General features: G+C 38.7%; 2 protein-coding genes across 4 annotated transcripts in view; both read right to left on the bottom strand.

The window, feature by feature from the left end:
* Positions 1-310: 310 nt before the first annotated feature.
* On the bottom strand, positions 311-22,334 carry LOC122089203 (magnesium transporter MRS2-I-like). Of its 3 annotated transcripts, XM_042658750.1 has the most exons (13): positions 22,182-22,333; positions 21,755-22,084; positions 21,604-21,633; positions 20,998-21,148; positions 20,560-20,681; positions 9,396-9,470; positions 2,870-3,097; positions 2,745-2,789; positions 1,575-1,619; positions 1,450-1,479; positions 1,152-1,271; positions 831-1,029; positions 311-612 (listed from the first exon to the last, which is right to left on the bottom strand). In XM_042658750.1, the coding sequence occupies exons 2-12, from the start codon at positions 21,995-21,997 to the stop codon at positions 943-945; spliced, it is 1,176 nt and encodes a 391-aa protein (XP_042514684.1). In that variant the 5' UTR covers positions 21,998-22,084; positions 22,182-22,333; the 3' UTR covers positions 311-612; positions 831-942. The 3 variants fall into 3 exon arrangements, with proteins under 3 accessions (XP_042514684.1, XP_042514683.1, XP_042514685.1); XM_042658749.1 differs by having other exon boundaries at positions 21,755-22,334; XM_042658751.1 differs by lacking the exon at positions 9,396-9,470 and having other exon boundaries at positions 21,755-22,334.
* The window catches only part of LOC122089628 (magnesium transporter MRS2-2-like), a 12,810-nt gene continuing 7,313 nt past the window's right edge, over positions 22,013-27,509 (bottom strand). The window contains exon 7 of the mRNA XM_042659346.1: positions 22,013-22,084. Within this exon, the coding sequence (XP_042515280.1) occupies positions 22,013-22,084 (72 nt within the window). The remainder of the gene's footprint in view (positions 22,085-27,509) is intronic.

Genomic DNA, 27,509 nt, shown 5'->3' with positions numbered 1-27,509 from the left:
TTAGGACTGCCACCTTCAGTGGAATTAGGCCCAATAAAAATGTAGATCCCATTCCCAACTTTGCATTCCTCTGTGGTAAAGCTATAAGCTCCAGCCAACTGGGAAGTGATGAATGAAAACACAAAATTAAGACCTTAAAAGTCTCCTGCACCAAAATTCCAATCCAAGGGGCACAAATAAATTGAAAGAAGTACCCATGTTTGCGCATACAGAGACAATATTCTAAAGGATTAATCTGTGAAGCAGCCTACTGTGGATGTCTTCCATATATTTTCAGAATGGGTGGTGCATTGATCACAACACTTGAACAAGATGTAAACCAAAATTTATGTAACGATTTATGTTTTCCCATATAAGAAAGCACACTTGAAGTACTGATTACAAATGTCAAAGGGCAGAATTTTGTACATTCAAATCAACCTACTTCTAGGGTAGATTGAAACAAGAGGAATCATGGATAAAAAAAAAATAGAAATAAAAAATAAGACAATATTGAATATTTTTTCACAGTTTATTGCTGACTGCAGTTTGCAAGTAGATCTCAAATCGTCAACATCTCTATCATGTTTTCTAGCCCTCTTTAAGTAGTGCCTGTTTCATCTGACCTCTAACCTGAAATTTTCATAACCATTCAAAAGAGAATGAAATAGAAGGAACATGAATGAGGCATCATCTAAAAATAGTATAGCAGACTACTCAAAAGGTTGCCTCCTTCATTTCCAGTGAAGAACGAACCAAGGCAAGCAAAAAAAAAAAAAAAAAAGAGCAATGGTTTTGTGGTGGACCTGAGGAACCATGCATCCAAATACTATAATAATAGCTTTACTCACCTTCATGTTGAGTCTCCACAGCCATATTTTTATTGCCATGGAAACATTAGGAGTGTTCAAACTTTAATTCCCCCAACTCCATCCAGATTCTGCCTACTTGTTTAGAAGATATTCAAGACCCAATGAGACCTTTGTGGCGTGCATAGGAAATTATCAATACAAAAAGGGAAAAAGAAACTATTCCCGTGAGAATGACCACCTGTTAATGACAAAAAAAGGAGAGGGGGAGGGTGGGGGGAGTCATCCAGGTGTACTGACTAGAACTTTGGAAAATAGTTCAATAACCAAATGTATGATGAAGAAGACATGAGCATAAATTACCCATTTAAACACGTATCCATGGTTATCATTCCATGTATATGGGATGTTCATGCCAAATATTCCAGCCACCAAAGAGTAGATGGATAAACAAACAGTGCCAGCACTTAAGAAGAGCTCCAGCTGTGGACATAAATTAGGCAAGAAAGACTATGATTCATAAATAAATACATAAGAAATTGCTTTACCAAGACAAGATCTTGTAACCTCAGAAGGAAACAACAATAAGGGGAATTGATGAAGAGGATAGCTAGAGGAGAAAGAAATTGTAAGAAATCAATAGAGAACTTCAATACGTCACCTGAATCAACTGATTTCGATGATTGTCAAGCTGCAAGAAAGGATAAACGTGATTTCTTTAGGTCGTGAAACATTCATGTTGCATCCAAAAGAGCTCTCTTCATGATCAAGTTTACAAGTGATTACCTGAATATTAATGTAATCCTCTGTGTCATCAATATATTCACGCAGCTGTAAAAAAAGGGGGTTGAGGGGTGGGGGGGGGGGGGGGGGGGGAATTGTTATGCATGAGTAAAGAAGTTTAACCAGATAATGTAAAAGTAGGAAAAACAATGGATTAGGAGGCGCCTGAACTAATCAAGCGTTCAGGACTAACATGCTAAAATGTAGAATGTGTTCCAATTGCTAACAAAAACGCCCCAGATTGATCTGATTTCATCCTTCAGTCTATCATCCATTCATGGATATGTGTGTGCTGTCGTTGTCACCTTGTTTTAGAGCCACGATGCCACGGTGATGGCTAAAGGGTATCAGATGATTTCTACAACCATATCTGGCATGCATCTGCTCATTCATCATCAAATTATGCATTTCAATCATGGTGCTAAGTATTACCCTGAACTATGAGCTCCCTCAAAGTTCAAGAGGAATGGATTTTGGAAGAAGGTGCCACAATCAAAGTGCCAGGTATGTGCCTAGTCTATTGCTCTATTCCCAAGTAATTACCAGTACTAATGTAAAAAAATATAGCATATAGAAAAAGTATCAAATTAGAAGCACTGAAACAACGTATTTGGAACTGGACATTATGAATGAATTACCACACAGATTATCAAAATATGGACATACATAGAGTAAAAAAACATGACTAGCAAAGGTTAGCTTCCTACATTATTAATGCCTGGTCATTTGTTCAATTCCCATAAGACCGCATGCCATATCATAGCTCTTGTCTATCTTTTAGGGATGTAGATAGGAAGTAAAAAATTGACTGATAAATGTTCAAGATCAAAATCATACCCTATATTTATTGCGTTTTCTTCTTTTTTTTTTTTTTTTTTTTTTCAATTGTAAGAAAGTTACAAAAATAATATTACAAAATTTTCAAAGAGTAGCAAAACCCACTGATAGTTCAAACCTATCACATTAGTAGTCACCATCAGAGTAAAATTTTGTATTAGTTGCAACTATTCTTAGGATTACTTGATGTTAGTTGCAAAATATTCTTAGGATTACTTGATATGCCTATCATACAACAGGAGTAGAAGGCGCCTGAGTTGCATGCATGCTGGAGAACATTTCCATTTGGTTTAGCCATGATAGACGTGAAACAGTGTAAGGAGGAAGAAATTGTACCGTAGTCAATTTATTCAATGTCCCGTCAATCTGCATAAAGTATGCCTGCAATATAAAATAAGTCAAGTTAGGCTTTAACTTGACAAAATATGACCAGCCAGGAGTGATAAGATAATTGTGACAACCTCAAGTAACATTTCAAGCTCCTCGACATCATTCTCATCTCCACGAAAGGTTGCAGCACTTGCCCTACTCGCTCTAGATATCTTTGATCCTATAGTAGGAGATGCAGGGAACCAATTAGGTGCACCAGAGGCACTGACAGGTGAAGAAGCCCCAGCCAATTTTCTTGACAGGTATAGGTCAGCCATATCATCATCATCATCCAGAAGTTGTTCAAGCTCATCCCTTACCTGGAAGCATCAAAATTTGTTACAAGTCAAATTCCTAAATATGCCCAAAACTAGTCTAGTTTTCAGAATTCAGGACTCCCAACATATAAGGAAGCAGCCTTATTAGTCCTAATGCACAGCTGAAAATACAAAATGAAAGCATAGTCAAGAAACCATGGTGAATTTTGATCTCGTTGAGCACAGCATAGCATCCAACTACTGTGTACACAGTACAAAAGTTGAATTATACATTTCACTAATGAAAATTTTACAGTCAAGCAACCAAAAAAAAAAAAACTTGATTATCACTACAATAGACAGACAAAATGTTTCCCCTCCAACTAAATTTGCCAGGATAGAAGACAATAGACAATGTATACTCCTACATCCAAAACCTTTTTTGCTTTTTTTTTTTTTTTTTTTTTTGGGGGGTGGGGGGGAGGGGCAAGGGCATATGCCTCATAAATTAATTATAATAAGCTTATCATGATAAGACTGATACATCAATGATTATTTCATGCTTTTCTTCACTTTGGAATTTGTTTGAAATATCACTTCAAACTGCATTAGTACATCTACAGCCTAAAAAATCTTTTCAGGATTGAGCTCCCACTTTATTACCTCAGAGATTTCTTGTGTCACCTGCCTGCGAAGAATTCTAAAATGATTTTCTAGCAACCATTTGCTAGAAGCAAAATTAGCCTATCAATATTTAATGCTTCAATAAAGAACGTCACATCACATGTAATGCACCATTCCCTCGTAATACATTTGAAGTAGTCAAGTACACCCAAAAACATAACATTGCTAGATACAACCAAAACATATCTGTTGAGATTATTGCTAATTCAGGATTAGCGCTAATTCCTTGAGCCCGATAAGGGCATATTGGTCCTATCGGGTTCTATTTTCTGTTTTAGGGTTAAACCTCCTTATGTGAGGGGCATTATTGTAATTGGCGATTTTTTTTGTATTATATATATATATATATATATATATCAAAGTGACCTGCGATCAGACTCATCCTGGACTGATCGCAGGCTGTTCTCTATTTTGGGACTGCTATCGATCTCTCCTCTCTCTTCTCTTTCTTCTTCTCTTCTTCTTCTTCTTCTCTTTTCAGTTTTTCTAGTTGTGATTACAAGAATTTGGGATTGTAACATGGTATCAGAGCTCGTGTAATCAAACCAAGTTTTTTTTAAATCAACATCTGCTGATTTTCTCCTTGCGCTACTCTTCTCTGGTGCGCAGCCACCTTTTACTGCATCTAATACCTGTTTTTGGCCTAGTTATCAAGATATAAAGACAACTAGGTCACTTTACTACTACTACTTGATTTGGATGTGTACTGGTTGAAGTCGAGACTGCTCCTTCTGCTTTTATATGGCTGCTACCCCTGGTTCTGCATTGTGTATTGCTGCTGCCCCTGTTTGTGGGCTTATTTGCTTTTGATATTGAAGTTGCTGCTGTCCGCTGTTTTGCCTCCCTATGCGGCTAGTGTTTTGTGTTTTGAAGTTGACTTGTGCTTATCCTCAAGCAGAATCGACCCCAACGGCAGCATCATATCTGAAAAAAAAAAAAAATTCGGATTCGGTGTTGAGTGCTGCGCGGGCTGCTGGTTTTCAGATCTGAAGATCTGATTGGTGTTTGTTCCGCATTTGGATATTTCTATTATTGCTTGCTGGTTCCCTTATCTGGTTTTTCATGGCTGAGACCAAGTCTAATAGCTCTGCTACTGCCTCTACTACTGCATCTTCTGCCTCGGACAACATTAATGTCCAGATTACTTCTGTCAAGCTCAAGGGAAGCTCCAACTACCTACTTTGGGCTCAATCGGTGAAGGTATACTTGATGGCTAAGGAAAAACTCAAGTATACCACTTCTGATCCTCCTGCATCCTCAGACAGTGATCATGATGACTGGATGAAGGAGAATGCCTTAATTTTAATCTGGTTATGGAACAGTATGGAACCAAATGTGGCTACCAATGTCATGTTTTATTCTACTGCAAAGGGAGTATGGGATGATTTGCGGGGAAACATACTCTCAGGAAAAGAACATGACAAGAATTTATGATATTTATGAGAAGCTGTTTCAGTTTCAGTTCGCCAGTCTGACAAATCCCTTTCGGAGTATTACAGTACATTCAGGGGAATGGTGGAAGAACTGAATGTTTTCCAGCCCTTGACCACTGATATTGACAAGCTGAAGGCTCAGCGTAATGAGTTTTTTGGCTCCAAGTTTTTGGCTGGTCTGAATAATGATCTGAAGGCAGTAAATGATCACTTACTTGCAGGTGACACGGTTCCTACTCTGAATGATGCTTATTCCCGATTGCAACGAATCACCTCCTCAGCCAAACCTGATCAGTCAACCAAAGACAACTCTGCTTTTGTGGCTAACTGTGGCGGTGGTCGTGGTCGTGGTCGTGGTCGTGGTCGTGGTCGCGGTCGTGGGGAAGGACATGGGCTCGTAGGTCGAGGTTCTAGTGGACAACCCTCTGATCGTGCAGCTCGACAGTGCACGTATTATGGTAAGCCCAACCATACTGTTGAGACTTGCTGAGCAAAGCATGACAAGTCATAGTGGGCAACCCAATTAGCCAATCATGCAGTGTCGGATGATGGTACTGACACCGTGTCTTCAGTTGCTACTAAACCTACACCTTCTTCAGGAGATTCCTCAACTAGTTTGCGTAATGACATCAATCAGTTGCTCCAGCGCTTGCACACTCTTGAGGCATCCTCTAATACATCTAATGGTGCGTCTACATCCACTGCCACTCTAGCCCACACAGTTACATCAGCCCTTCTTACCACTACATCTACCCCCTGGATCACTGATTCAGGTGCTTCTGCTTATATGACCAGTAAGTCATTTTTTTAAGGACTTCTCTTCCAGTACCAATTCTACCTCTGTTATTCTTGCTAATGGTGCTTCCACACCGGTTCAAGGTCATGGTTCTATCTCACCTACGCCATCCATAAACTTATCCTCTGTCTTACATATTCCTCAATTTCCATTAAGTCTTCTCTCTGTGAATCAATTAACTAGTTCATTAAATTGCTCAGTAACATTCCTCCCTCGTACTGTGTCTTTCAGGATCTTCACACGAGAAAGACGATTGGTGGAGGGTATGAAAAGGATGGGTTATATTACCTCAACAGCAGCTGTCCTACCTCTTCTGCTGGTGCTACTGCTGCTGGAGATGTGATTCCCTTCCAATGGCATTGCCATTTAGGTCATTTGTCGCTTTCTAGGTTACAGCTTTTATTTCCTAGTTTTAGGTCTGTCCCTAGGTTAGAGTGTGAGGCTTGTGAGTTGGGGAAACATCACCGTGTGTCATTCCCATCTCACTTTGTGTCTCGTAGTCCGTCTTTATTTTCTTTAGTCCATTCTGATGTATGGGGTCCTTACGCAATCAGTAATAGATTTAGGGATGATCATTCTCGCATTACATGGCTGTACATGTTAAATGACAGATCTGAATTTTTTACATTTTTTCACAAGTTCTATGATGAAATAAAGACTCAGTTTGGCATTCCTATTAAAAATTTTCGGTCTGATAATGCTTTAGAATATGCTCAAACTGATATTTCTGATTTTTGTGATACTCATGAGATGATACATCAAACTAGTTGTGTCCATACTCCACAAAAAAATGGAGTAGCAGAGCGTAAGAATCGGCATCTCCTTGAGATTGCCTGCGCCATTATGTTCCATATGCATGTTCCTAAGCACTTTTGGTGTGATGGAGTTTTAACTGCATGTCATTTGATTAACCGCATGCCATCGTCTGTTTTGTCAGAAAAATCTCCCTTCTCTGTTATGTTCCCTAATTTATCGAGTTTTCCTGTTCCTCCACGAGTTTTTGGGTGTGTGTTTTGTCCATAATTTGCATGTGCAAGTTGATAAGCTGTCTCCTAGATCTACTAAATGTATTTTTTTGGGTTATTCTCGTACTCAGAAAGGGTATAAGTATTATGACCCTACTACACACAGGAACTTTGTTAGTGCCGATGTGACCTTTGAAGGTACATCATTCTACCCTCCTCCAGTGTCCTCGTCTAGTATAGAGTGGTCTTCTCCATCTCCTCCACCCATACCCTCACTTACACCCTTCTCTGATGCTCCTAGTGCTAGTGAATCACCTCCTCTACAGGTTTATCATCTCAGGAAGAAGATTGGACAGCCAAGTGGCGAGGTAATTACTACAGATGCTTCACTCCTTCCACTGCCGCCTTCCTCTAGTGAAGCTCCTCTTCCTCCTCAGCCTGATGACTTACCAGTTGTGCATAGGAAAGGTACACGTTCTTGCACTAAAAAATCCATGGTTGTGTACCCTATTGATAACTTTGTCTCTTTATCTCATCTTCCCTCTCCCATTCATAGTCTTGCCCTATCTCTTTCCAATAACCCTATTCCTCGTACCCATATTGAGGCCCTATGTATCCCTGGATGGAAGGCTGCCATGGATGTAGAAATGGATGCTCTCTTGAGTCGTGGTACCTGGAGTCTGGTAGATTTACCTCCTGGTAAGGACCTGGTGAAATGTCGCTGGGTGTACACTATTAAGTATCATTCTGATGGCTCTGTTGAGCGGTTGAATGCCCGTCTGGTTGCTAAGGGGTATACTCAGACACATGGTGTTGATTACTTTGAGACCTTCTCCCCGGTTGCTAGACTGAATTCTGTTCGTCTTCTTATTTCTATTGCTGTCAACTTTGATTGGCCTTTATTTCAGTTGGACATCAAGAATGCCGTCTTGTATGGTGATCTACAGGAAGAGGTGTATATGGAACAACCTCCAGGGTATGTTGCTCAGGAGGAGAGTACAGGTCGTGTGTGTCGCTTACACAAGGCTATTTATGGACTTAAACAGTCTCCTTGGGCATGTTTTAACAAGTTCAGTGCTACTATAGTTACTTGTGATTTTTCTGTGTTATTCTGATCATTCTGTGTTTGTTCATCACAGAGGTGCTGGTGGTGTTGGTAGTATATGTTGATGATATTATTCTGACTGGTAATGATGAGGCAGGAATTTCTGAAGTAAAAGATCATCTCCAGCACCATTTTCAGACAAAGGACCTAGGCCAACTTCATTATTTCCTTGGGATTGAGGTAATCCGCTGCAAGAAAGGTATTAGTCTATCTCAAAGGAAGTATGTCGTAGATCTTCTATTTGATACTGGGATGCTTGCATCCAGACCCGTTGATATCCCTATGGATCCTCACCAAAAGTTTGATGTTGATGATGGCGAACCCCTCTAGGATGTGCATCAGTACAAGAGTTTGATTGGCAAGCTGATTTACCTCACTGTGACTCGTCCTGACATTTCCTATGCTGTTGGAGTTCTTAGTCAGTTCATGTAGTCTCCTCAGAAAGCACATTGGAACGCTGTTGTTCGTGTTTTTCGCTATCTAAAAGGTGCCCCCGGAAAAGGGTTGATTTATCGTCCTAATAGACATATGAAACTAGTGGGGTATTCTGATGCTGATTGGGCTGGCTCTGCTGGTGATCGGAGATCTACTACTGGATACTGTACCTTTGTTGGAGGTAATCTTATTATGTGGCATAGCAAGAAGCAGACTATTATTGCCCGGTCCAGTGCAGAAGTAGAGTACAGAGCTAAGGCTCATACCACTGCTAAGTTGATGTGGTTGCGGTTGTTACTCTTGGAGTTGGAATTTCCAGTGACCAGGCCAATTAAGATATATTGTGACAACCAAGATGCAGTTTACATTGCTAGTAATCCGGTCTTCGATGAGAGGACCAAACACAAAGAAGTGGATTGCCATTTTGTTCGTGATGCTGTTCTGAAGAGGCTGATTAAGACTTCGTTTGTTCCATCAACGGATCAGTTAGCTGACATGTTCACTAAGTCTTTGTTTGCCCCTAGTTTTCGCAATGGTTGTACCAAGCTGAGCATGGGTGATGTGTATGCTCTAGCTTGAGGGGGAGTGTTGAGATTATCGCTAATCCCGATAAGGGATTAGCACTAATTCCTTGAGCCTGATAAGGGCATTTTAGTCCTATCAGGTTCTATTTTGTGTTTTAGGGTTAAACCTCCTTATGTGAGGGGCATTATTGTAATTGGGGATATATTTTTTTGTTATATATATCAAAGTGACCTGCGATCAGACTCATCCTGGACTGATCGTAGGCTGTTCTCTATTTTGGGACGGCTATTGATCTCTTCTCTCTCTTCTCTTTCTTCTTCTCTTCTTCTTCACTTTTCAGTTTTTCTGGTTGTGATTACAAGAATCTGGGATTGTAACAATAACTTACAGTGCTTTTGATACCACAAAAAACTCATACCTTTTGAACCCGAGCAGTCAACCTTGTCATTGCACTCTTCAATTTACGTACCCGATCCAAGTTTCGGCTGCTAATCTGCAAATTGTTACAATAATTTTACCAAACCAATAGCAAGTTACCCAAACCAATACCAATGAAAGGCACAAACCCAAACCAATTAGGAAAGGAGAAACTAAATTCTACCATAAAAAATTATATCTATGAAAGAAACATATAAATATTCTTCCAAGTAAACAACTTCAAACCGTATACAAATGCACAAATGTCAATATTTCCTAGACAACATATGTAGGAACATGTAGGCAAACCAAGAAGGGGGAGAATTGCGTATTGCAGAATTATACCCAAATAAAAATCTTCTGCACTATCTTTGCAATAGCTTTCTCAAAACTTTAATCAAATGCTAGTAACCAAAACATGATAAAAGAGATTGGAGGGAATAGAGAAAGAGAAAGAGCACGCCTAGATTTATAGTGGTTCAACACGGCCTCACTACCATCCTACGTCCACTCCCAAAGCCCTTTCAGGATTGGAATTTCACTAACACAATCTCCTTGCAAGGTAGGAGAAACATCTCACACACAAGGATCACGGCCTCAATACCCTTGACCACACAATCACTATGAAAGTGATACACAATGGCTCAAAGGCCAAAACACAAGCTACCTCTTTTACTAGAAGATTTGTATGTTGAAGTTCATATACCGATCCCCTTTGCTCAGTGGCTCATGCTAATGGATGATTTGATTTGCAAGTTGAAGTGGGTAGTGGAAATTTCTAGTTCTATCCAAACAGAGTTTCCATAATGTAGAACTAGAATCAGAGTGATCCTAATCCCAGGCAGGATTTGAAATTCTGGCTAAATAGAGAAAATGTCCTCCAGTAGGCTTGGTTCTAGCTCTCAAACACTCCCTCACAGCAAACAAATAAAAGGAAAACAAGAAAAGAAAGAGAATTTGATGGAGGGTTGAGAAGAGGGGAAGAAGAATTAGGGAATGGGCATCTCACCTAGGGCATCTCACCCAACTGCATTTCACAGCACAAGAGCATAAGCCATCTTGTTTGTATAACTCAAATCTGTCTTCTCATTATAATTGATGGGTTTTAAATAACCTTACATTGCTTGGACACAAAGACATAATAAAAAAGGAAACCAATGCTGGTAATAAAACCTTCTAATTTAATTTCTAACTTGCTAACCAAGTAAAAGTAAATTAGAAACTAACAACTAATGATAAAATGGAAACTAACCTAAGTTACAAAATAGAAACTTCCTTGACTAATAAAATAGGATACTAATTAGCTCACTAAGAAAAATAGAAACTAATTAAACTAAATAGGAAACTGAAATATGAAATATGGAACCACTTTACTGTTCATGTGAACAGTATTTCGTAAACAGTAATTTCTGATCTACTGTTCACGTGAACAGTGTTTCGTGAACAATAATTTCTGACACTTGTTTTTGTCTCCTTCAAGCTTTGATCTGCATCATTCCACACAATTTTCTCCCAAAAGTATTTTTGAACTCAGACCCGCTATTTATGGAACAAATTCCAAAAGCAAAAAAACTAGCCATTATGTTTTCCAACAGATCTAATTTTTTGAAACTCCGGTTGAATGCTATACGTTGGTCGCTGCCTTGTAGACTGTGAAGAGCACCTCTTTGAATTGCACAGGTCAATGAACCGGTCAACTGTATCAACGCCCATCTACTTATAGGTGCTCTTGGTAACCAGCGGATCATGTACTGATTGACCATATATGATGCTCACTGGTGGACCGTTCCACTTAGAACAAGTCGTTCACTCAATTGCCCGGTAATGTTGTCAATGGCCTTTATCAATTTTAAATCATATCACTTGGACATATTTTCCAGTTGGTTCTTATATTATGCCAAGTGCACCAATATAAGGTCCATCATGGTTACCAAAAAGGCTAGGTCAAGGTTCATGATGATTGTCAACCATTCAGGTCCAATTTGACTTCGTCAGTTTACACTATGAACCACCTACCTTAGGCATTCCATTTTAAGTCCATTATGGCGTGTTTGGTTGTGTAAATCTACAGATTTACTTTCTACAGAATCACAATTCTATGTTTTATGATGTGTTTGGTTTGACTAGAATGACATTCGTTAGAAGGCACGTAATTCCCAAGAATCACTAATTTTCAAAGGAAGTCATTCATAGCTGAGTTTACCTCTATAGGTAAACTCAGATCTGAAAGACCTTTTTAGACCATAGTATAAAACAGAGTAGTCTTTTGGCGTATGACAAAAATGGGGAAACCAGGGTCTCCATCACTACTTGTTCTCCACAGTTATACCGAAACCTTACCACCGATGAAGGAAGCCAGCAGCCATGTCTAGGTAAACAAGCTCTGCGGTGACTCCTCCGACCACCTTCAAGGTATTTTCTTCTCTCTCTTTCTCTGTTCTCGAAGGTTTCAGCGAGGAAACAACACTTCGAAGGCTCTGCATCTTCTGGGCTCTCTCTTTGAGAAATAGGGTTAACGTTTCTAAATTTGATTGATTCATCTACCTCACAATCGTAGTTGGATTCAGCTTTGGTTACGAAAATGGGGCTGTTAGAGGCCTTCCTCAACTGGCTCCGGAGGTAGATCCTCTTCTTATAATGTCCAGTTTTCTATTTTTTTTTATTTTGCGTAGCATGCTTTGATCTTTCTTGTTATTTTGGTTGATTTCGTGTTCAAAATATCGATTCAATTTATTCGAAAATGTCCAAAATTTGGATATCCATATATATCGTTCTACAGAAACTATGAATTCTGAAAATCAAATTTACCCAATCACATGATCACTATTGAAGTGGGTAATTCTACTACTCAGCTGTATTAGTTCATATAGAAACATCTGTCAGTTATTAATAAGATTTGTGGGAAATATAGGGTTATATTTAACTCCTTCCTGGGAGTTCAATGAACATGTAACTGGGAAGTTTAGGGTGGGGAGGGTGGAGTGAAAGAAAAAAGGAAAAGATAGAAAGAAAATGATGCTGGCAGATTTACAAAACATGTGGGGAGAAAATTATGTTTTACTATCAAACTAATAGAAAGAAAATCATTTCCTAAATATGAATTCAATCAACAGACTCAAGGTAATCAAACAGTTTTCCAGGAAGAATCATGTTACAGGCTCAAGGTAACCAAACGAATTCTTTATTATGAAGATTGTTCAATAGAATGTCTTTCAAAGGAGTGTTATCCAAATTCGATACATGCGCCATTTGAATTATGCAACCAAACACACCCTTAGGTGACTAGCTAAGCCCAAGCAGATGGGATCATTACATCCTAGGATCGTTTAGATAAATACAAAACGAAACCAACACCTAGGATTGCATTCAAGCAAACTAAAATAAATCTTCCAATATTGGCTCAAGTTGCTTGAATCCTTATGGATGGCTTGACTCGATCTTTAAGTTCGTGCTCCACTACTCCACAACAAAGTCTTTTGTGCAGCTTAACATCTTCCAGTTTGATGTTTGGGCCCTAGGACAGACTTCACAATGCATGGAATTTGTACACTCATTAAAGCACTTGGAAGAGCATACTAGATTTTTCCCACACAAATAGAATGTAATCACCAAAACATAAAATCCATTAAAAATCACAGATTGCATTCATGGCATCCTTTGCCTCAACAATCTCCCCCTTTTTGGATGACGAGTTATTATTGAAAAAACATCTCAATACGTATCATCCAATCATATAGCCCCCCTCAAATAATGCATAAGTATCCAAGCATGGAAGAAAAAACGTGTCTGCTAACAGTGGAAGATAACATCTTGTTATCCAATCATATAGCTCCCCCTCCATCTTCTCTTTCTTTGAGAATATTATCTTGCTATCTTCCTCTTCTTCTCTTGAGTCAGAACAAAGGATGGATGGTGAATCTGGAACTAATGATTATCCCATTACTTCTCATGAGAATGACAAGTTTGATAAATTTCTTCTAGATGTAGATTTTCTTGAGAAGGCATTTGAAAAGCTAGATATCAAGCAAGACAGGATATCAATGTTGTTGAAAAGATCTCACGCTATGGGGAAGATGTGTATGGAGCAATCAGAAATCACTTACTAGATTCTACGCTCCGCAATCTGACGTTGAGTGCCCCGAAGAGACCTCTTCCCATCATAGCAAGTCCCTTGAGAATGATCCTTCTCGTAGCAACTACTCGACTGGTCACTCTCACTCTGATAACTCCTCGGGCGAAGAAGTGAATCTATGAATCCTCTAGCAGCTCTCCTCTTGTCTCTAGATCGCCTCCTACGAGGAGATTGAAATCCCCACCTGATCGCCTCTGTCGAGATCTTCTCCTCTGGCTCTCGAAGCTCCCTTGAGAAGGATCCTTCCTCGAAGTTGTTGGCTGCCTCGAGTTCTGCTGAAGACACCTCCCCTTTTGTCAAGATTCTCCCTGATGACCTGGATGCTTGCCTTTCTATGGATCCCCTACCCACTGAAAATGTCCTTGCTACCCTTCCCTCCCCTGGCCCACCTTATCTAGATGTTTCCACCTCTACTAAGCCCATTATCTCTTCCCTTATTGGGCTTGATTCATTTTCCAAAGCCCATCTAACCCATGTGAGCCATCCTATTAACACCCCTTCGGATCTCCATCTATCGGGTTTGGTCTCTTCATATCCGAATGGGCCTGCTCCTTCTCCACCTAAATATCATCTCAAGGTTCCACGATCCTCTGCTCCCAAGCCTTCTAGCAAGCATGTTCCCTTGTCAAGTGATTGCCATGAGAAATCCAGCTCTTCCACTACTACTCGATCCTACCGGCGTCTCCACAAGTCTAGGTCTCTCATTCATTCAGCCAACACCAACTCTTTGAAGCTTTTGTTGCCCCCTCCTAACCATGCCTCATGTCGCAAGGCCTGAATAGGAACCTGAGGGGTCTCGACGCCCCTCCGAAGCAAGTTGTTGTCCAATCGCTTATCAAAGAAGTCCGGCCAAGCTTTTGCTGTCTGCTTGAAACCCATGTCAAAGAAACCTTGGCCTCCCGTATAGCATCCTCTGTTGCCCCCGATTGGTCCCTCATCACTAACTATTCCCATCACCCAAATGGTTGAATTTGGTTCTTATGGGACACCTATAAATTCTCTGTTTCCCTCCTATCCTCCTACGCCCAACCCCTCCACCTATCCATTACCGATGTCTCTTGTAGCTCTACCTTCATTTTTTTCTACCATCTATGCCTCTAACAGTGCTTCTGATCATGAGGTTCTTTGGAATGATCTTCGGAACATTGCCAACCACATTGGATCTCTTTTTTGGGGCATTAGTGGAGACTTCAATTCTGCTTAAGCCATGAAAAACAAGGTGGGCCCCCTATTGATAGGATGCATAGTGATGCTTTTAATGAATGCATTGATGACATTGTTGTTAATGATCTCTAATTGGCGGATCTTAAATTCTCCTGAAACAACAAAAGGAATGGAGACGCATGTATTGCTCGCAAACTAGACAAAGTGTTAATAAATGAAGCTTGGCTCACCTCCTTCCCAACTTCCCATGCCTCCTTCGATCCCCTAGGTATCTCTGACCATTGCCCCATCTTTTTATTAGTCCAACCCTACATCTCTTTTGGTCCCAAACCATTTTAAATACTTTGATATGTGGTCCTCTCATTCTGATTTTCTCCCCATTGTTATGGAAGCTTGGATCAAGCTTGTCCAAACTTTCTCCTCCCCCCACCTATTGCCTTTGCTAGGAAGCTACGGAACGTCAAAGAGGCACTTAAAGCCCAGAATACTAACTCTTTTGGAAATATTTCCTCTTAGGTTATTGACTGCAGGAATAAACTTACTTCTATTCAGGTGTTGTTGCAATATGACCCTCTCAACTCTCTCTTGGCTGATGAAGAAAAATCTGTGTTGGCTTATCTCTCCTCTCTTCTTGCCTAAGAGGAGAGCTTTTTGAGACAAAAGTCTAGAATCAATTAGTTGGAGCTAGGAGATACAAATTTGTCTTACTTCCTCCTTTTCATGAAGGCCAGAATAAACATTAAATCCATCCCTATGTTGATTGCTCCTAATGGTGGTTCATAAAGTTAAAGACATTGAAGCAGTAGTAGTTGATTACTTCAAGGACTTGTTCAACCAAAAACAGAGGCCAGCCTCCCCCCTCCAAGATAGTATATTAAACAAGTTCATTCCTGCCAACTTGATCAACATGCTTCAAGCTATTCCTACTAATGGGGGAATTGAATCGATTATTCTCTCCCATAAGCCCATCAAAGCTCCTGGGCGTAATGGTTTCAGTATGGGACTTTTCTCTGCCACTTGGGATATCATCAAGCTCAACCTCATCAAAGTTGTCGAGAGAATCTTTTACAATCCTAATCAGATCCATGGTTTTAAGTATCGGTATGTATCGTACCGTATCGGCCGATACATATCTGTATCGACCCTTACCAATACAATACATGGATTTTTTAAATACTTCTGTATCGATATACACCACCGATACGATGCGATACACACCAATACACACCGATACTTTATAAAAAATTAAAATCGAGGTGAAATGTACATTTCGGTATGTATCGGTACGTATCAACCAATGCATACCGATACGGTGCGCTACGGTCATATAATGGCCAAGATAGGTCATTTTCAGGAAAAAAAAAAAAACACGATTTTTTAAGGGTTTTTCATTCCAAAGTTGTTGCCAGCCATTTTTTTCTCTCTAACTAAAGTGAAAATCAAGGTTAGGAACAAGGATTTTACATTAATGGGACAACTACAAACTTTGGATTCTTAGTGCGATACTCTCAATTTAGTATTTATGCATAATATATATTATATATAGCTTTTTATAACAATTTTTTACGCAAAAGTGTACAAAAAGTATTTCCTAACCATTTATATGCGTATCTTTAACGTATCTCCGATGCAATAGGATACCCTCCCATACGTATCTTAATTTAGGCCGACCGAGACCGATACTTTAATCCTTGACCAGATCAAAGGAATTAGTTACACTTTCCTCTGTCTCATCCCTAAGAAAGAGGGAGAAAATTCCATGAATGACTTCAAGCCAATCTCCTTTTGCAATCTTCTATATAAGTTCATTGCCAAGATTCTTGCCAATAGGATAAAGCTGGTGATCGATCCTCTTGTTCGCCTTCATCTTAGGTAGGAGCATTAGTGACAATATTCTCCTTTGCAATGAGATTGTGAGAAGCTTTGATAGGAAATCTCATAGCCCGACTGCTCTCTTGTAGGTTGACATCCATAAAGCCTTTGAATTCTCTTAGATAGGACTTCATTGTTTCAGTTATGATCGAGTTGGGTTTTCCCCAGGTGTTCATCAATTGGATTCTTCATTGTATTTCTACTCCTCGCGTCTCTATTTTGGATAATGGGAGTCCAGCAGGGTACCATTCATCTTCTGTGGGGATTCAACAGGGATGCTCTCTTTCACCTTATATTTTTTCCTTGGCGCTGGAAGTGCAATCTAGAAGTATCCAATAGTTCGACCAACCAACAGCTCATTTCAGCCATTCCTAAGTGTTAGTCCATCAAGCTTACCCATTTAGCTTTTTGATGATTTCTCTAAAGTAAATGTTACGTCCTTGGAGGCTATTATGCAATGTTTGCAGCTCTTTGAATCTATGTCTAGGTTGTGTATTAACCCGAGTAAATCTCTTATCTTCTTATCTGGAGTTTCTGAGTCTGTTAAGGCCTCTTTGCTAGAAAAGTCTTGATTCTCCCTTGGCCATCTACCGGTTAAGTATTTGGGTCTTTCTTTGATTCCAGCCAGGCTGTCTGCCCCACCACTGCACTCTAATGCTTGATCTTATCAAGAAAAGGGTTCAGTTATGGCAAGGCAAGCTTCTATCTTACGTGGGTCGCTTGGAGCTCATTAGGTCTGTACTTTAAGCTTCCTATATTTAGTTATTTACTGGTCCGAAATTTAGGGGCTGCCCTCATCTACTATCTCTAAGCTTGAATCAATTTTTGCTGTTTTCCTTTGGAAAGGCTCAGAATGCTCCAGATTCCTTTGCCCCTTAAGCTGGGCAGTTGTGTGCTGTCCAAAAGCTGAAGGCGGTCTAATGTAGATCGATCCTGCAAAAGAAGGGGATTGCAGGTTCCATCAAACAAGACCAGCCAGCCCCAATGTTGGCCCATTAAGCCAACCAAAAACCAGAATTTACTGTTCACACGAACAGTAGTTTGGTCCCTTCTTTGTTTCCTTTTTGGGTTAACATGTAGCCAAAGTCAATTTTAATATTCTAGAATAGTCCTTCATTGTCTTATGTTAGTTTCTTAGTGAACAAGTTAGTATTTAGTTGCTAAAATCAGTTGGTTTCTATTTTATGTTAGTTTCCTTTTCTAGTTTGTTACAAAGAGAGCTTTGTAACTAATATGAGGAGATTGAATAAAGTTTATTTGAGATGGCTATATATTGTTTTGCTGTGGGATGCAGTTGGGTAGGCCCTAGGTGAGATGCCTAAACTTGAGGAGTGAGATGCCCAAAACCTAACCTTTTTCTTCCCACTTCTCAACCCTCATCAAATTCTCTTTTCTTCTTTCTTATTTTCTGATTTAGCCTTTGTAAGAGAGTTGTTTTGAGGGTTTTTTGAAGACTTGGACCCTCTAAGATTGCTGATACAGAAGAAACACACGCACAACCTATAGATTTTCAGTTACAAGGTTTTCCCAAGAAGAATGTTCGAGTGCATAACTTCCAAACCAGATCTCTGATTGGTACAGGATTTTGAAGACTTGAAGCCCTCTAAGATTTCTGATCAGAAGAAACACACATACAACCTATTGATTTTCAGTTACAAGGTTTTCCAGAGAAGAATGTTCGAGTGCATAACTTCCAAACCAGATCTCTGATTGCTACAGGATTTTGACGGTTTGTTATGGACCTTAGGAGAACTACTTGATACAAATTTGATGATCATCCGTCTCTTCCAGCCCTAGTTCTTAAAGAATCACCAAAAGTTTCATTTTTCTTGCAACCAACAGATCTCTCAATCCAGCTGACAGAATTTGCAAATTTTTTTTCTTTTTTGGTGGTTTGTTTCCCTCATATAGGATATCCATAAGATCCAAAATTCAGCTCCATCTGAGTTGTGGTTTGTGATTAATCGACATCTTCTCTATTCAGCCAGAATTTCAAATCCTACATGGGATTAGGTCCTTGTGATATAGTCTTACATTACGGTTTGGGTCTGAGACATATCCAGGATGCCACCTCTACTGGTATTATCAAGTTGATTTAGAAGTTAGATACCATAAAGAAGAGTATAAAGGTGGATTGGGTGTACTCGGGTCTCCTTCACTTGGAATCCCTCTGGACCATGGATTTAGTTTCTTGGTATCGGAGAGGATCAATGCGTATCGATCACTTTTGCCCCTTGCTTTTCAGAAAAAGTACATTTTTTTTTACTGTTTTACACCTAAAATGATACGGGTAACCGATCCGAATTGGTCAGGGATCGAGGATCAGTCTCAACCGATTACGATACCGATACTTGAGACCGTGCTTTAGAATGCTCCCATTTGCCTCTTCTGTCTGGCGTAAGATCTTAGCGCTTAGACTTATTGTCTCCGACGCTATCTCTACTCAAATTGGTGATGGTTCCTCCACTTATCTTTGGCTGGACCCTTGGCACTAGATGGGAGTTCTCCATCACACTAGTGCAAGAACCATTTATAGTTCTGGCCTTCCAAAGCAAGTTGGTTCGCGATATTCTGACTTTAGACATGTGGGCTCCTCTGGATTCATCCTTCCCTCAGCTTGCCGATATTTGTACATCTTTGCCCTCCATCTCTGAAGCTCAAATGAGAAGAGGAGACTCTATTATCTGGACTCATTCCTTTACTATTTCTTTCTCTTCAAAAGCGGCTTGGGACTTCATCAGGACTCAGGGCACTTCTTCTCTTTGGCACAAGATCATTTGGTTCAAGCATCCAATTCCTTGTCACAGCTTTACTGCTTGGCGAGCCCTCTCCAGTTGTCTTCCTACTCAATCCCTCCTCATCAGCCGGAGGATTTCTGTCTCTCCCATGTGCTGCCTTTGTGGGAATGATCTAGAGGACATTGAGCATCTCTTTTTTGCATGCCTTTATCCTCTTCTATTTGGAAAGGGATCATTGCAAAATGTTGGCCCAGGAACAAAAGAATTCTCCCCCTTCAAAAGGGATGGCTCTGGGTGGATATGACTTTTGGTGGATCTCTTTTGCGACACTGTGGGTAAGTTTGCTTTTTGTGCTACCATCAACCAGATTTGGATGGAGCTTAACCCCAGGAAATGGACCTCCCAACTCTCACCCGGTTCGTCAAATTTGGGATTCCATCTCCTTTGATGTTAAAGCTAAGGTCTCTCAGGTTACTAAAACTTGTATTGCCTCGTCAAGGAACAATCACATTGTTGTATCCTCGGGTCTCCCCCCATCTTTGCTTCGGATCCCCTCCCTTCCTTGAGGGTGGTTCCTTTGCCCCTTCCTCTCCTCCCCCCCTTTTCTTAGGGGTTTTTGTATGTATTTCTCCTCCTCTGGTAATAAATTATTTTATTCACCCAAAAAAATATGACTATTTTTAATTTTTATTTTTTTGTTTTCGTCTATTTGCCGCTTTAGATATAGGAAAGCTAAGATGCTACGTGTAAGGATTCCAAAAGCCATCAACTAAAAACTGCAACAACCCAAGAAAGGAACCTTTGTTTTTGACATATAAGCTGAGCTTAACAGAAAAAATGAGGTGTTGCTCAGAACTATGCAATCAACTAATTAATCTATGGGCAAAACCACAAATTGGCAATAGATCCTCCACCTTTAACAAAGTTAACTTCATCAGCATCTATCAAAACACAATTAGGAAATTCATGAATCTGAATGTAATAGGACAGAGCCAACAGCAGAAACTTAACTTCAACATATAAAAGCCTAAACAATGATATCCCAGAAAACATAATGCTTCCGTTGATCAAAAAGTAAAACTCAATGTCAAAAAACCATCCACAATCCACTGTGAGCATAAGCACACCCACTATTAATGCAGGCACACATAAAAAATATAATCCTGAAACCTAGAGAAATCAACAATCTCTTTCATTCTGTTATAAACTAATAAGGTAGAATGAAAAAAGTAAATTTGTACAAGAAAGTAGAAGGTAACCTTCGAGGTCAGCTCATCTAAAGCTGGGTAAGCAGCAGTCTCCAGTTCTGTTGTACGTGCACCAAGAAAACTACAAATGGCTTCTAATGCTACTTCAAGTGCCCGGAATTCAAATGGAGACTCTGCATAGCATTACTGACCATCATCACAAAAATAAATAGAATAATATAACTTTACAACTATATTAAAAGATGCAAACAAAAACAGAGAGAAATTGGTTCTACGAATTTTGATGAGAAGGCAATCATGCTTGCAAGGAAATAATCCCTTCCAATAGGAAGAAATAAAACATAGCAGAAGAATCAGTTCGGCAGTTATTTTATTTATTTATTTATTGGAGGAGGGGGAGGCTAATCAACAATGTTTCAAACATTCAGAAGAAAAATACAAAATATACTAAAATCATACAAGACAAGAGCTTCATTAATTATGATGTACCATCTTCTTCGCCTGCTTCATCATTTTGCCCACTCAGCTGCTCCTTCCCATCTCCTTCACCTTGGTTAATGAGATTTGAAGGGAGCAATCGCCTTCTAAGTTCTTCAACAATGGGAATAATATTATCATCTAGTGGATCCCGGAGCAATACCTATTACAGAAGAAACAATGAAACTAGTTATTTTCTTCCTTCTTCTTCTTTTTTTTTTTTTTTATGGATAAGAAACTCATTACCAGAGGGAAAAAAGGGGGGGGGGGATATACAAGCCCCAAAATAAGAAATTCTTTATTTCCTTATTTTTTACAGTTAATAATGGTTAATTTTTTCACCTCTATATCTGCTACAACAAACAGGGCACTCAAACCGTAAATTTACTTGAGACAAAACCAAATAATTCCCATAACAGATGTTCAGAGAGAGAGAGAGAGAGAGAGAGAGAGAGAGGGATGGGTAATAAAGTAAGATAAACAGTTTAACATCACAAATTAGTCCTTAAAATTATGGACTTTATTCATTTCTAACAAAAGCACAAACGAGCGGAAAATAGAGAATAGATTAACAAAACCAACAATCAAGGTAAACAGGCTTGAACTGATAAAGCTTACCTCATCAGCAGTGATTATTGCTTTGATATGCTACACCAGAAGCAAAGTCGAGAAACCAATAATTAAAAAAGGGAGGAAAGAGTCAGCAATACAAAAGATGAATGAAACAAACAGAAACTCAAGAAAACAAAACATGGAGGGCGAATTTCACCTCCAAATTGAGAACGATAGCCTTTTCTCGACCTAATATGGTAGAAGGATACGATAACAGAGGGTCGAGGATCCTAAGATCTCTGGCATGAATCTGAACCCTGTGCATAATAGCATACTTGTCGATATCCAAAATGGTGCCCTCTCCAGTGCAATCCAACAGAATCCAACTCCTCGAGACGGTTGTTTTCTTCTTCAGAGCAGCCTGAAGATCCCCAGGAACAATGCAATCGTCTCGAGCCATTAGTAACCATCCCAATCACATGCCAGAGAAGAACTTCCGGTTTTCAAGAAGTAAACCCTCACGAATTGCGATCTTTCTCCAGCTTATCTGATAAATAAATCTTTACGTGATCAATTGAGAATGAGAATGAGAATCCACCGTGAAACACCGACTTAAAACAAATAATTTTCTGCATAAATCATACAAGCTATCACGGGCAGAGTCGAATTTCGATTTCTGTTGAGAAAGGAAACACAGAAATCGCCATTAATGGAATCTCCGAGGCTCTGAGATGGATTCGCTGGCTACATGGTTAGCCTGGGGAGTGGTAGACTGTGCTGCAAAATTGTAAGGTGATAAATAACAAACAACAAACAACAAACAACAAACAACAAACGAAAAAAAATAAAGGAAAAGAACGCTGGCCGCCTGCGTCCTCTACGCCCACATACAAGCAGTGAACATGCCTCGGAAAGGCATCTCATTGGCGTACACTCTGGCACAGTAGCCACACCAGTGGGCAATGTGACCCCACACCAGTACAGGGGTTAATAGGAGCACTAGTAGAAACATCAATAGACAGGATTTTTAACTCTTATGAGAAGCAATAGGTAATTTAACTCATCACTGTGTTTGAGTGCAGGGGTCACAATCCACGCTATTTTTTAGGTTTCTTTTCCATTAATTAAATAAAGGGAGAAAGAACCTTGTCAATCTGGTGTAAGGCAACACCACCACACGGGGCCAATAGGGGGAGTACGCAGGACCATATTTAGGGCACGAGGTGGGGAGTAGCATGGTCTTTTCGTGCATGTCTGTATCTTGAATTAAGCAATATCAAATTGGTAGGGTTCTTTCTCCCTTAAATAAAGGCAAAAATGCTATCTAGTCGTATGACAATTGCACCATTGTCTGGCCAGTGGAAGTGCAAGCACAGGCATATAACCATGGGCATGAACGTTTTCTCACATACCCTATGTATGTGCGTAGAAAATGCAACCGGTAGCATGATAACTTATTATAATCAAATTTGACATATACTCCAAAAGCATGCATAACATCATAACTTTAGAAAATAATAGAAGGTTATAACTTTTCAAATTAGGTAGAAATATTTTGAAAACATTTTCTTTTTAAGTTTTAAATTTAAAATTTTTTGATAACAAGACAAAAAAATAATCAAAAAATGTTATCATTTCTCCTTGTCAGTTTCCATGTTAGATACAATAAGGATCGTCAATTAAACAAACAATAAAAATATTTAAAAAAATCATGTTGCAAACTAAGTTTAGGGATATACTCATGTCACTTTTCATAACCAAAAAACTTTTATTTTGGGCCTTCACCTTTCTGAATATATCTTTTTAGAGAAAGTCGCTAGTTCATCCACTTACCTTCCATTCTATCTTGAAATAGTAATTGTAGCATAATAGTTATAGCAACAACTGTGCCTAGAGGATCCGATCCCCTAATTTGACCCCTCATGGATCCTTATTTTACCCATTTGTAGGCCTTAATTAGCACCAAAAAAATAAAAGTGGCCCGTACTTCTTTCTCTAAATAGAATTATTGCAAACTTACATAACTAAAGGGGTGTCAAATGGTTGGTAAGTTGGTTCAACCCATTTTAATTAGTTTTTTATTTTCTTTTGTTTATACCAAGCAAGATCAAGATCAAAGCGATAAAGCATTCGGTCTATAAATTTTAAGAAGAAGGAATGCTACCTTCTAACATATACCTGTGCCTAGTTAGACACAAAGAGTGCAAAAACACTGCACTGTCTCATTGAATATGCTACCGCAGCACAAAGAGTGCAAAAACACTGCACTGTCTCATTGAATATGCTACCGCACATCCTTCCATTGGCTGCGTCCATTGATGTGTACCTACACTAAGAGGTAGCGTTTGGTTGCCCAATACTCTATTATGGATCCAGTCTCATTATTTTTATTTTATATATGTATAAAAGAAAAGTATGAAAATATATTGAATTTTATTGGTTTTTTTTTTCTTTTTTTCGAGAGGGTTCCCTAAAAGGCAGTGTGGCCCTTGCAATAACACTAAACATGAAAAAAAACTACTTAGTGTAGTTGGTGAGCTGTGATATGCAAAAATCCCATGTTCACCAGGGGGTCTCAAGTTCGAGCCTCCTGGTTGTTACCTAGATGGTTAGGACGAATTGAGGAAAATTGCATTTTCTTTAAGGTTTTTACCCCTAAAGCATAACTAGTAACCAAGTTTGATTGATCAGGTATTGATATTGATCTTGGTCAATATCGATACAATATGACCATCCGATAACGATACTACTCAGAACCATGCTCAGATCTAAAGCGAGGTAAATTCGTTTTGGCTCATCAAAATGGTGGCAGAATTGTATATGTGAGAAATTTATACTATGCAGTGATAAAAACCCAACTGGTTCCTTCCATTAGGTCTTAGGGACTCCTAAGTGATATTTGATCAGTCATCGAGTTGGGAAGGGTCTGATAAGGCATATCCAAATGTTGGAAACTTGGGCTATGTTTGATAGCCAAGAGAAGAAAAGAAAAAAATATAAAAATTGTACTATTTTCTTAGTTTAAGAAATTTTCATTGTGCTTGGCATGTCTTAGATTTTTTCTTGAATTTCAAAATTCACATTGGGAATGGTAAAGTACTCTTTTGTTGTAAAAAAAAATCTTGCCAAAAACATAAGAAAATACAAGAACTTTTCTTTTCTTTTCTTCTAATGGTAGTCAAACATACATGTTTCTTTTATTTTCTTATTACTTAATTTTTTTTTTCTATTGTTTTCTTTTCTTCTCTTTTCAAGTTTTTTTTTTTTCTTAACTACCAAACACAGCCTTAGGTTCAAGAGTTCAAGTTTCTACAACCATCCAAAATCGATGTCTAAAAGAATCTTTTGACATGCGATGAAAGATCATCGATGTCACCACCTGATCAATCTACTTGCCAATGACATTGGTAGATTCTCTTTGCATGTTGTCTCAAGCCAAATTATTTCTACTAACTTGGTTGACCTTAGGGTTTAGGGCTGGTCCAAGTCTAGCCCTAGGCCAAAGCTAGGTCTAGTTCTAAGATTGGGTTGGATTCATCTTACACATTTAAAATTAATTTTTATGATCCATTTAAAATAATTTGAAAGCTCATTCTAAGCATTTTTGAAATAGGATGAAAATTAAAATTAGTTTTATAAAAAAATGTACAACCTTAATTATAATGTTAAAAAAACACGTCAACTTTTGGGTTCAGTGGACGGTCCAAGTGATTTGACCTTAGCAGTGTAACCTTATCGCGAGTTTTATACTCCTTTTATGATCGCCTATTTGTTTACGGAAAATAATGAAGTGAGAATAAAGGGGTGGGATAATTGTAGGATTTTCTATAAATTAAATGTGAAAGGTTATGTATGGCACCGTTTCTATTCTAAATTAGTATTTCTGAGTTAGAAATATTTTTTTATGTTTCTATTAATTTGAAATACTTCTATATCAGCACATGTTGTATAGTAAAACTGGAAGAAAAAAAATTTCATCCGCTAAAAAAAGAACAAGAACACTTATAGGAAGGGAATGACTTTATAACATGTGGGCTTGGAACTTTATTCACATTGGAATACAAAAGTATAAAATTCCATTGTTTATCATAGTTTCATTTCCTCCTCTTTCCTATTCTTTAACCCCATGCCGTTAGTCAGTGTACTCATATCCCAGATTCTTGTACTCTCCAGCAAGCGGAGGTTATCCGATATTAGCTTTTTTTCCAAAAGAACTCGTGTAGTTCTCAGAATACACTTACTTGCGGGTGTTTTTGTTTTCATTGTTTACCATAGTTTTCTTTCCTTATCTTTCATGTTGTTTAACCTCATTACATGTGGAGCTCATAACTTCTCCTTCCCACACCCATTTTTCTACCTAACAAACAGGACCTTATGGAGTATTTGGTTGGAAGTAATAGTTAGTCCTATGTGAAATATGTAGGCACCCTAATGTAGGAATAGGAGCTGAAATATCTTCAGCTATATTTGTCCAAAGAATGAAAAATAATTATTTTAGATAAAGAAATAACATGTGGATACACCAAAAAAAAAAAAAATTTCATTACAACCAAAATACCCATCTCAATCAAGGTTTGAGGAGACAGAATCAGGGTTGAGATCGGTCAAGGCCGACATCGATCTGACCCTGATTCAGAGCGGACTAGATTAGACAGAATTACTCCTGGGTTCATTGATTTTTTTTTTTTTACTATCTTACCCTTTATCTGCATCGGTCCATCGATATGATATTGTTCAAGAATCGGGATCAGTCAAGCTCTATACCAATCTGATCCCACCGATTCAGGGCAATCCGAATCAATTCCTCAAACCGTGATCTCAATACTTTTCCACTGTGGCTTAGTATGTTACTCATTTCTATTCATTATTTATTTAGAGCATTATTTGCAATGGCTTTTCTATGTCATAGAGGCCTACACACACATGGTCTAGTTTCAACTCCAAATAAGTTGGAAAAATGTATCAAAAGGGAGTTCAAAGTGGCAAAAAATTTATAAATTTTATTATATTGAAATGACATTTTAGAAAATTTAAATGCAACCAAATATAGCCTGAATGAGTTATCCGATTAAGTATTTGTCTAGTAAATTCCAAAAAAAAATCCATATGGAGATACAAAACTTAAACAATTAGTTGAAAGACCATTAATCAGATATAAAGATAAAATCCTTAATATGGTGAAGGATCCAGCCAGGTTTGAGTAATTGGAATTCAGTCATCTAATTCTGATCAAAACCAACCGGCCCAGACGATTCCAATTTTGTGTGTATATGTGTTTAACTTGATCAACACATTTTTGCAATGAGTAGAATTTGTAAACTGATGTACTTATTACTAATGTTACGGTCAGAATTTGTACATTTAATTCAATCTGCTTCTATGGCAGATTGAAACAAGAACAGGAATGGAGGATAAAAATGAAAAGAATTAACAAGAAAATATAATGTTGAATACATAAGTAATATTTCATAATTTATTGTTGACTGAAGCTTGAAGTAGATCTTAAATTGTTAACCATCTGAATAAAATTTCAAATTACTTTAGCCCGCTTAAGTAGTGCCTGCTTCATCTGATCTCTAACCTGAAATTTATATAACTATTTTAAAGAGGATGAGATAAAAAGGAAGAGCATGAATGAGGCAGCATCTAAATATAGTACATAAGACTACTCAAAAGGGTGCCTTCCCCATTTCCAGTGAAGCTGAAGCATGCATGAACAAAGGCCAAAAGTTTTTAGATAAAGACAATGTGCTATTTGAAGGGGACATATATAGTGTTTTAAAATGCACTACAGTAGAAAGAAATCTTAATTCCTGAAAGTATAAAACTTCTGATATACCGTTGTTGGTGAACCACACACACACTCACACTAACTAGTGTTTTAAGACACAGTACAATATAAGGAAATCATAAAAAGTACTACAAAGCTTCCCATATGTGGTTGTTGGTGGACCCCTCCGCCCCCCCCCCCC

Source organism: Macadamia integrifolia, chromosome 9 (assembly GCF_013358625.1).
Source record: "Macadamia integrifolia cultivar HAES 741 chromosome 9, SCU_Mint_v3, whole genome shotgun sequence".
Lineage (NCBI taxonomy): Eukaryota > Viridiplantae > Streptophyta > Magnoliopsida > Proteales > Proteaceae > Macadamia > Macadamia integrifolia.
This window is presented reverse-complemented; position numbering and strand designations above follow the sequence as displayed.